General features: G+C 41.9%; 1 protein-coding gene across 3 annotated transcripts in view; it reads right to left on the minus strand.

Moving 5' to 3' along the window:
- esyt2.L (extended synaptotagmin-like protein 2 L homeolog) overlaps window positions 1-11933 on the minus strand; it is a 90647-nt gene that overhangs the window by 26223 nt on the left and 52491 nt on the right. For all 3 annotated transcript variants that reach the window (NM_001087117.1, XM_018266277.2, XM_018266276.2), the window contains 4 exon segments: window positions 548-630; window positions 2747-2923; window positions 3112-3232; window positions 4059-4114. In NM_001087117.1, coding sequence (NP_001080586.1) covers window positions 548-630; window positions 2747-2923; window positions 3112-3232; window positions 4059-4114 — 437 coding nt within the window.

The raw sequence follows: 11933 nt of genomic DNA on the forward strand, positions 1-11933 counted from the left end.
GCTGCTATTTTGGGAGATTAGTCGCCCAGCGACAAATTGCTTCTTCTTCGGGCGACTAATCTCCCTGAACTGCTTTCCCACCAGCTGGCGGGATGGCACTCTGAACGCTTTTCCGAAGTCGCTCGAAGTTGCCTTACGAGAAAGCCGAAACCCTACGAGTGCCATCCCACTAACGATTTACATTCTAGTCGGGGGGGGGAAGGCAGTTAAGGGAGATTACATATAAAAAAAATCAGTTTGCTCTTTTGAGAAATGGATTTCAGTGCAGAAGTCTCCTCAAGCAGCACTATTAACTGATGCATTTCTTTAAAAAAAACATGTTTTCTCATGACAGTATCCCTTTAAGGTTACTATGGGGCCCTCACCAGTTCTGGCAGCTGAAAGACTGTATTGGCACAGATAAAATGCTTGTTTCTCACTGACTCAAGTCTGACAGCATCCAGTCACAAGTATGATATAACTGCACCATCAAGAGAACGTATCTGGCAGAAAACAGGGGTTATGGTATGAGTATAAAGTGCTGGAACCAACGAGAGGTGCCCATTACCTGCCCAAAAAGTCATCTTTATCTGTGTCCTCATCAAAGAGCTCAATCTCCAGTTCCTGCCCCGGATGCTCATGTACCAAAGCCTAGAAGGAGAAACATAAGGTGAGAACTTCCCATGCTCAAACTACGTCTGCAAAGATCAGACTTCCCAAAGGGAGCCTGTTGCAGTTCAGCATTAAAGGGAATCCGGATTAAAGGGCAAATCAACCCAAAATAAAAACTAAAATCCCAAGTTAAAAATTTCCCTTTTAAAAGAAAACATTATTCTAAACAACTTTTCGATATACATTAAATACACATGTTCTATGATTTTTAGGTTATGTGTATATGTATTGCTATTGAAAGCAGTGTTTGTCTGTCCCTTTCTATTCTCTGTCCTTATGTCTAAGACTGTTGATACAATGTAAGACAAGGCAGCTGATTAACAGACCTGTCTTTGCTGCTGTGGAACGAAGACTTTTGCAATATTGTTTAAAAAGTAACAACTGGAAGCAATAGCAATTTTTTTTTACAAATAACTGAATATAAGCACTGAATATTTCTAATGAATGCACTATATATTGAAAAGTTGATCAGAATTAGGTTTTCTTTTATTAGGCACATTTTTATTTTGGGGTTGACTTGCCCTTTAATCCTGGGTAACCTAAAGCCTTGGCATAAACCACAGGGTTCAGCACTTAGCTAATGTGAGTGCACATTCCTTACACGTTACACCTGTTGAGGGTCAATAACACAGAACAGAGAGGGAATGTGGAGGCCAAACTGCATGACAGATGAGACTGAGAAAGTGCAGGTCTATTCATTTTAAGTCATGAGCCCTTAAAGGAATTGTTCAGTGTAAAAATAAAACTGGGTAAATAGATAGGCTGTGCAAAATAAAACATGTTTCTAATACAGTTATTTAAGCAAAAATGTAATGTATAAAGGCTGGAGTGACTGGATGTGTAACATAATAGCCAGAACACTACTTCCTGCTTTTCAGCTCTCTTGGTTTCCACTCATTGGTTACCAGACAGTAACTTGAGGGGGGGCACATGGGTCATAACTGTTGCTTTTGAATCTGAGCTGAATGATGAGGATCAATTGCAAACTCAATGAACAGTTATGTCCCACGTGGCCCCCCTTATAGTCACTGACTAACTCAGAGTTAGAGAGCTGAAAAGAAGGAAGTAGTATTCTGGCTGTTATGTTACACGTCCAGTCACTCCAGCCTTTATACTTTACATTTTTGGCTAACTAACTATATTAGAAACATTTTTTATTTTGCACAGCCTATTAACCCAGTGTTTATTTTCACACTGAACTGTTCCTTTAAAGGAGAAGCAAACCCTAAAGCAGGGATCCCCAACCTTTAGAACCCGTGAGCAACATTCAGAAGTAACAGGAGTTGGGGAGCAACACTAGCATGAAAACTGTTCCTGCTGTGCCAAATAAGGGCTGTGATTGGCCATTTAGTAGCCCCTATGTAGATTGCCTACCTACATTGAGGCTCTATTTGGCAGTGCACCTGGTTTTTATGCAACCAAAACTTGCCTCCAAGCCTGGAATTAAAAAATAAGCTCTTGCTTTGAGGCTACTGGAAGCAACATCCAAGGGATTGTAGAGCAACATGTTGCTCGTGAGCTACTGGTTGGGGATCACCGCCCTAAAGTAAAAAAAAATACCCTACCCCCATTCCCTACATAGACCCCCTCCCTCCTTCCGCCAGCCTAGCTGCTACCCCGGGCAATTGCCCCTAAGCCTTTACTTACCCCTCAGGGCAGATTCTGTCCAGCAGAGTTCACGGACGCCATCTTCTTCTTATCGGTAAGCTTCGGGAAGTAAGTGCTGTATCGGCGCATGCGCAGTTGGAGCAATTTTCTGTTTCGGAACAACTGCGCATGCACTGAAACTTATGGAAATTGCTGACGCACCGGTCTCCTTCCAAACATTACAGAATCTGCCGAAAATGGCGCCCGTGAACTCCGATGGACAGAATCTGCACCGAGGGGTATTAAAGACTTAAGGGCATTTGCCGGGGGGGGGGGGCAGCTAGGCTGGGGGGAGAAGGAAGGGGGGGCTATATAAGGTAGGCGTTTTTCAACTTTTGGGTTGCTTCTCCTTTAAGCAATCCAAGTGTATTCAGAAGAAGACATGCAGAAACAGCTGCTGGAAGAGAAGGAAATTGTCATCATGCCTGGGAAGAGAACTGCGACCTACCTCATAAACTTCGTTCCACTTAGGGTTGAGGTTCTCTTTGATGACTTTGCTCTGGAAAACCTGATTGCCAAGTCGGACAACACCGTATGGGTCTGACTTGCCTTTGACCAGACCTTTCATGTAGGTATCTTTCCACATTAGATCCTGAGCTTCTAGAAAATGTATCCGCAGGACACCCTGAAAACAAAAGGAAGAAGTTCCGTTTTAATCAGAACAGCCGTTAGCCCAGTACTTTGCAGTGGTAGCCCCTGCCTGCAGTGATTACCCCTGTGCTCTAGCTGGTCCATTCTATTATAGTACCAGTTTCTGTGCCCATATACCCACAGAGTCCTTCTGTCTGTTCCAGAGCAATGACTAATTGTTACCTTTGGTATTGGGAAGCGTAACTGAGCAATTTGCACGTCACTGACGAGAGGAACCGTGATACGGTTGGGAAGTACCAGGTAGTTTGATATGATATCCAGTATAATTGTGTCCGACAGGCCGCTGTTAGAAGGACAAAAACAAAGTAACTCACAATCCTTATTTTTTACAGTTAAGAGAGATAATATACTTTACAAATCTGCAGCTAGGTGGCAGCATGTAGCTTTGTTAAAGGGATTCTGGCATGATTTTTATGGTGTAGATTTTATTTCTAAATGACACTGTTTACACTACAAATAATTCACTCTACAATATAAAACTTCATTCCTGAACCAGCAAGTGTATTTTTTAGTTGTAATATAGGCGTGTAGTTGCATCTCAGGTCATTTTGCCTGGTCATGTGCTTTCAGAAAGAGCCAACACTTTAGGATGGAACTGCTTTCTGGCAGGCTGTTGTTTCTCCTACTCAATGTAACTCAATGTGTCTCAGTGGGACCTGGATTTTACTATTGAGTGCTGTTCTTAGATCTACCAGGCAGCTGTTATCTTGTGTTAGGGAGCTGTTATCTGGTTACCTTCCCATTATTCTTTTGTTAGGCTGCTGGGGGGAAAGGGAGGGGGGTGATATCTTTACAACTTGTAGTACAGCAGTAAAGAGTGACTGAAGTTTATCAGAGCACAAGTCACATGACTGTGGGCAGCTGGGAAACTGACAATATGTCTAGCCCCATGTCAGATGTTTTCCTTTGACAGTATCCTTTAAGAATAATAAAATGGGGGTTTCTGGGTTTTGTTGGGATACATATATAAAGCTGGTTATGAATATGTGAACCCCCCAGCCTCCCACAGCAGCTGAAAATAGAGCAGGTTTTGGCTACTCACTGACGTCTCCATGGGGGACATAACAGAATGAATGTGAGGAAAGAGTAACTATAGTAAATCTGCTTACTTGAGTCCTGGCATGTCCAGCATGTTGGTGAGTCCCGTCCAGTTGATCTCTAGGAGCTGCAATAGAGAATACAAGATAGATGAACACTCCTAAGGAAACAGAAGAGGAATAGAACAAGGCTGCTAAACCTGAATCTGTTACAGAAGCCAACATATCCACCCTATACAGCAAAAAGGTCATTATTAGATTAAAGGACACATAACCCCTTGAAAACAAAGTAAGAAAAAAATGCAAACGTGCTCCAAAGAGCATTCTGAGCAATTTGACATACATTTATTATTTTTAAAGGAGAAGGAAAATTACCAAAGCAGTTTATTATAACACTATATTTATTCTGTAGAATGCTTTACAATGCTCGAGAAGCTCTCTCTGTTTGTTTAGGATAGCAGCTGCCATATTAGCTTGGTGTGACATCACTTCCTGCCTGAATCTCTCCCTGCTAACTCATAGCTCTGGGCTCAGATTACAGCAGGGACGGGGGGGAGCAAACTGAGCATGCTCAAGCCCTAGCCCCAGAGATTTATGCTGAAAACAGGAAGTCTGGTACAGAAGCCCATGAGTACACAATAGAAGAAATTCTGTGTTTCTTTTGACAGAGGACTCAGAGCAGCATTACTTTGAGAGTTTACTGGTGTATTTATATAGACCTTTCTGATTGCTTAGTTTTAGCCTTTCCTTTTTCTTTAAGACAGTATAACAGAATGAGTCTTTTCTTTGACTTGGCTACTGTTACTATTATTATTTATTACTATTATCCTTTACGTTCATAGCAGTATCATATTCACCCACACTTTTCTGATATTATCATTCGTATCAGCCCCTGCTCCAGTAGAGCTTACAATCTACAGTCCCTACTATTAACACATTGCTGCCCTGGCTGGAATCAAACCTAGGATCCCAGCACTGCAAGGCAGCAATGCTATCTACTGCAACTCTGTGCTCATTTTTACCATTATTTTTACTGAATCCATTGCAGTCCAGGGCCATTTGTAGTTTTCTTTTTTTATACACAATGAGGATTGGCACTGCCACACAGAATAAGGCCAACCCTAAGGGGTGGTTCACCTTGAAGTTAACTTTAAGTATGTTATAGAATGGCCAATTCTAAGCAACTCTTCATTTATTCTGATTATTTTCAGCTTTCAAATGAGGGTCTCTGACCCCATCTAAAAAACAAATGTTCTGTAAGGCTACAAATTTTTTATCAATGCTACTTTTTATTACTCATCTTTCTATTCACACCCTCTCCTATTGATATTCCTGTCTCTTATTCAAATCAAAGCAATTTGCAATTGTTTTTTATTATTTTATTATTTATGGTTTTTCAGTTATTTAGATTTTTATTTAGCAGCTCTCCAGTTTGCAGTTTCAGCAATCTGGTTGCTAGGTTCCAAATTACCCTAGCAACCAGATTGCTGAAATTGCAAACTGGAGAGCCTCTGAATAAAAAGCTAAATAACTCAAAAACCATAAATAATAAAAAACGAAAACCAATCGCAAATTGTCTCTTTCTGCATCATACTAAAAGTGAATTTAAAGGTGAACAACCCCTTTAATGCCCTGTCTGGCCTGTATATATCCTGGTGCCTATGTATACAGACACATTTACTACAGTGGACTTTGAGTTTGTTTAAATAACAATTCCGTTACCAACAGCTTTATCTGTATCCGTTTTGGGCTGCAATGTCTGAGTCACATGTTACACGGTTGCTTAAAGGGAAACACTGACCACACTATGCTTTCTAATTTTCTAAAGGGGAACTCATTTACCTCATGGTGTGCTTCTAAGCAACTTTTCCATATGCATTCATTATAATTCGTCAGTGGTTTTAAAGGTATGTGTACATGGAATTGCTGCTGAAAGTGGAATCTGTCTTTCTGCTTACATAACTTGTACTGCTGGTTCTGACTCTTGAAATAGTGTAGCAGAAGCCAGCTGATTAACAGACCAATGGAAAAGCATGCAGGGCATCATAGGAAACCGAGTCTTGGCTGGAGGAGAGCTGGCGTTTGCTACTGCGCTTCAAGGGTCAGGCCCAGCAGTGCAGAACGGGAGAAACAAATGCTACTTTGGATTGAAACTACATATAACTGTGAAAACACTGCAATGTATGCTTTAAAGCTATGGAGAATGCTACATATTTTGCATTATGCAAAAACTAACTTTTCAGTAGGCGGAGTTACCCTTTAACAGGGTTAACTCATGATGAATGAATGACAGATAATACATAATATTTTTTGCAGTCATAACTTTTGCCTGTTGTGATTTGTGAAACAATTGATCATACTCCGATTGTAATTTAGGGAACAACAATACTTAAGATCCATTTATAGGGTGTGTTTACCCTTAATGTGACCCCAATGCCTGCGAACCTCAAGCAACATCATGTAACCTACCTAAGGGTTAGTTCATACGAGTAGATTCGGGAGATTTTGTCGCCTGGCGACTAATTGCCTCGTCTTCTGAGCGACAATCTCCCCAAACTGCCTCAGCGTGTTTTCCCATAGGCTATAATGAAAAGTCGTCTGCGCTAAAGCACACGCGGCGATGCGTTTTCCATAGTCGCCCGAAGTTGCCTCACGGAGATTCGGGGAGATTAGTTGCCCCAGCGACAAATCTCCTCTTTGGGGCAACAATCTCCCTGAACTGCCTCCCTCATTTTAGCAGACAGAGGGCAGGGGGAAGGCAGTTCTGGGAGATTGTCGCCCGAAGAAGAGGAGATTTGTCGCTGGGGCGACTAATCTCCCCGAATCTGCTCGTGTGGCCAGAACCTAACCAAGCCACGGACCCACCCTACTTCTGATCCACCAACCCCTATCAATTTCACAACTACCCAGGCCCCTTATGAGTCCCCTGCTTAAACATTATGGTTCAGTCCAAACAAACTGCATCACAAAGTGGGATATCAAATATACGTATTGGTGGCGACTGCCAAGCTGTGTAAACTGGAAACTACATTTCCCAGCATGCCAATTATGTTCAGGAGTCAGTATCACTTTAAAGGGGATGCAATGCCACCTTTTAGCTATATATCTATGTTTCTTTTGTTCAAGGATAGACCGAATCCAGGATCCGGCCTTTTTAAGTGGGATTCAGATTTGGGCCAAATCCTCATACCATCCTGGTTGAACCGAATCCTAGTTTGTATATGCAAATTGGGGAGGGAAGGGAAATCGTGTAACTTTTTGTCACATAACAAGGAAGTAAAAAATAAATAAATAAATAAATATTCCCACTTTTCCCCTTTTCTAATTTGCATATACATATCCTTGTTTTGTGACAAAAAGTGACACAATTTCCCTTCCTGACCCAATTTGCATATGCAAATTCAGTTCAGCCAGGCATGAGGATTCGGGCCAATTCTGAATCCTGCTGAAAATGGAAAAATACTGAACCAAATCCTGGGTTCAGTGCATCCCTAAACAAAATAAACATAGCTATCGCTCATATATAGCTAAAGGGGGGGGGATTGCATCTACTCCTGCATATGCAAATTAGGATTCACTTCGGTATTCGAACAAATCTTTCATGAAGGATTAAAGGAGAACTAAACCCTAAAAATTTATATTGCTAAAAATGCCATGTTTATACACTGAACTTATTGCACCAACCTAAAGTTTCTTGGAAAGTGTCTGTGACACTCACATGCTCAGTGAGCTCTGAGCAGCTTTTGAGAAGCTAAGCTTAGGGCTCGTCACTAATTATCCAGCAGAAAATATAATATATGTAATATAAGATGATGCTACAGGGCCGATTATTAAATTCTGATGCTAATTGCACTGGTTTCTGTGCTGCCATGTAGTAATTATCTGTATTAATTACTAATCAGCCTTATATTGTGACATTTCTATTCTATGTGTACTGTATATTGTGAGTGGGTCCCTAAGCTCAGTAAGTGACAGCAGCACAGAGCATGTGCAGTGAATCAGCAGAAAAGAAGATGGGGAGCTACTGGGGCATCTTTGGAGACACAGATCTTTACTGCTAAAGGGCTGTGGTTGCCTTGGGCTGGTACAGAAGCACAAAACATAATGTACAACATTTCTAGCTACTTCTTTAGTTTAAATTTCCTTGTCCTTTAAGGGATATTGCCAAATCCCAAACAGTGGATTTGATGCATCCCTACTTTTGTTACAGTACATAGAAGGTGCTGCTGTATCTCAATACTGTACTTTTATGCAGGTGTAATAGTGCCAGAAGAAATACCCATAGTTACTATAAGTAGGGGTACTGCCACTTACAGGGTTATTGTGCTGAAAGCGCAGGCTACAAGGAATCAGACTCATACAGCGTGCTTAGATTTTCAAGTATTCAGGGGCCTCAAGGCACATATGTAATGCTGTGCATCCTTGTATCCATTCTTAGGGAAAAATTATTTTTTCGAACGCATCAGTTAATAGTGCTGCTCCAGCAGGATTCTGCACTGAAATACGTTACTCAAAAAAGCAAACTTTTGTTTATATTTATTTTTGAAATCTGACATGGGGCTAGACATATTGACAGTTTCCCAGCTGTCCCCAGTCATGTGACTTGTGCTCTGATAAACTTCAATCACTCTTTACTGCTGTACTGCAAGTTGGAGCGATATGTGATATGAGTGAGATAACAGCTGCCTGGTAGATCTAAGAACAGCACTCAATAGTAAAATCCAGGTCCCACTGCGACACATTCAGTTACATTGAGTAGAAGAAACAACAGCCTGCCAGAAAGCAGTTCCATCCTAAAGTGCTGGCTCTTTCTGAAAGCACATGACCAGGCAAAATGACCTGAGATGCACCTACACACCAATATTACAACTAAAAAATACACTTGCTGGTTCAGGAATGAAATTTTAAATTGTAGAATAGATTATTTGCAGTGTAATTTAGGAATAAAAACGACATCATAAAAATCATGGCAGAATCCCATTAAATTAACCTGTATGTCCCAGAAATAACCCAGAATTCCGCTGCCATATTGTTAGCGGGGGCCCAATTCTGAGAGAGACTCAACAGATCTTTGCTGGCAGACAGTAAAGAAAGACTATTACACCCCATAGGGGTTAATTCTTCGCCCTCCCTGCACCTCAGCAGCCGCAGGAGTTGCCATTACATGACTCAGCTGCCATTTTGACATCTACATTGTGCATAAAGGCTGACCGTTGCCATAAATATGTTTTTACTTATCTTATGGCTTTATTTGGGGAAGGGATTGGCAAGGCAGATAAAAGCGTCTCTGAGCACTAGAGGGTCTGAAATGAGGTGGAAAGATTACTTTCTGCATTTAGAGCCACGCCAGCAAACCACGGGCGGAAACGTGGGACCTACATTCATAGCCTCATACAGTGAAGCAAGAGAACTGGTTCCAAGTCAGGTTTGTGGTCATGTGAGGACACACCCTCTTTATTATGTGCCAGCGAGCTTGGTGTTGGAGGAAACAGCTGCGGTTACTAACGACACAGTCATCACAAGGCTCCGAGGGACGGCACTTACTATACCACTTATTGTAACCCTAACATTTAAAGGGAAAGGAACCCTGTCTGCATCATGCCCAGGAATCTGTCACTAATGATACCGGCGGCTTGAATTCGGCAGGACATATTAAAGGGGTGGTTCACCTTTTGGTACATTACAGATTGTCTAATTCTGAAAAACTTTTCAATTGGTCTTCATTTTTTCTTTTTCATAGTTTTTGAATGATTTGCCTTCTTCTTCTTACTTTTTCCAGCTTTCACTGACCCCATTTAAAACAAATGCTTTGTGAGTCTACACATTTATTGTCATTGCTGCTTTTTATTACACATCTTTCTATTCTATATCCTAAAATATAGGGGCTTTTAGATGTAGCTTAAAGTGTAAGCTCACTTTTCCATTAAAGGGGTAGTGTACCTTTAAGTTAACTTTAACTGTGTTATAGAATGGCTCATTTGAAGCATCCTAATTTTTTCCTTTTTTTTTTTTTTTTTTGGCCCTTTTTCAGTTTTCATCTGACCCAAGCAGCCACATAACAATTGTTCTGTGAGTAACTCATCTTTCTATTTAGGGCCGCTACTATATTCCAGTCTCAGTGCATGGATGCTAGGGGAATTTGGAACCTGGCAACCAGATTGCTAAAATTGCAAACTGGATAGTTGCTGAATAAAAAGCTAAAAAAACAAAGCCCATAAATACAAAACAAAGAAGACCAATTGTCTCAATATATCACTCTCTAAGGGTTCAAGCACACGGGCAGATTTGGGGAGATTTAGTCGCCTGGCGACTAATCGTCTCTTCTGCGGGGTGTCAATCTCCCCGAACTGCCTCCCCCTGCCTGCGAGGCACTTCGATTTCTGAAGTCGCCTAACAACAAAACGTCAGACGACTTCGGAAATCGAAGCGCCGCGAATGCATTGCCGTTTTGTCATTATAGCAGGTGGCAGGCAGGGGGAAGGCAGTTTGGGGAGATTGTCGCCCCGGTGAGAGGTGATTAGTCGCCAGGCTACTAAATCTACCCGAATCTGCCGGTGTGCTTGAACCCTAAAGGTGAACAACCCTTATGCTAATAAAATAATGTTACTCCAAGGCATTAGTTACCCTTTAACTAGATAGCATAAAGTCTTTAACTGGATAGCAGAGAGTGTTGTGGAATGTTGCATCTCTATACTAACATAACACAAGGAGAATTCACAGTATCACATGTACAGTTAAACCCTGCAGAGCGGGCACGGGATTCTGTGACTATGGGTTTGATAAGAATTTATATCATTAATCAATGAGACCCTGTGGCCTTATATGGAATCAAAGGCCCAGCAAACACTTTCAGGGAAAACGAGCAAAGTGGCTGCCAATGGGATCCGACACAGCTAAATACATTTTCTCTGCTCTGCTTCTTCCCATAAAACCTTGGTTTTTCGTCCAAATCTGCTTTAGTGAGTCAAAGGCTGTAGACAGAAACATCTCAAGGGGAGGGGGGGCGGCATTTTTTTTATGTCTTTTATTGGATAGTAAAGAGTTATGCGTCTGGGAAAACACAAGACTATTGGGGGATGGGGGTAGACGAGTCCGTATTTTTTTAAGGGAAGAAGAAGGAACCCTGGCTAGCGATAGGGTGACTTTATGAATACTGGACATCCTTGATGTGTATAACAAAATAATATAGAAATTCATGTTAGAATTTAAAATGTCCTTTTTACAGCCCAAGGTCCCCACTTATGCTAGGGTACCCTAAACGTGCTTAAGGCAAATTAGCCACAGATCTAGCTGTCCGACATTAGGATCTGCTTGAGCGTGACCATAGTGATGTGCCCCTCGGTGCAGATTCAGGGCCTCGGAGTTCAAGGCAGCCATCTTCGTCTCTTCGGAAATCTTCAGGAATAGATCAGAATATCGGCGCATGCGCAGTTGGAGCAATTTTCTTTTTTAGCGACAACAGCGCATGCGCCAAAAGTCACAGAAATTGCAGAAGCGCCGGAAGAAGACCCGAAGATTACCGAAGCGGCTGAAGATGGCGCCCGTGAACTCCGCTGGACAGAATCTGCACCGTTGGATAAGTAAAGAGTTAGGGGCATTTAGCAAAGGTACCACTTAGGCTGGGGGGGGGGGAGCAGGGAGGGTGTCTATGTAGGGTAGGGGATTAAAGGGTTTGTTTCTACTTTAATAACTCCCTAGTCGAATTTGATACTTTTGACCATAAAAAAACCTCGAAAGTTCAAATTTCTAATTCAACCCTTGATAAATCTGCCCCAAAGTGTACCCACATCTTCCCGCTGCTCTGTAGCTTCTTCTGTATGCTCCTTTGGTTCCAAGACAGGGAATCTCCAGTAGCAGTGGAGGAGTGTACTTCCCTGCCTGACCCACAGCCAACCATAACCCACAACGGTTGGTCAATTCAACCTGAACCCGCCCAACTGGTGGTCA

Source organism: Xenopus laevis, chromosome 6L (assembly GCF_017654675.1).
Source record: "Xenopus laevis strain J_2021 chromosome 6L, Xenopus_laevis_v10.1, whole genome shotgun sequence".
Classification (NCBI taxonomy): domain Eukaryota; kingdom Metazoa; phylum Chordata; class Amphibia; order Anura; family Pipidae; genus Xenopus; species Xenopus laevis.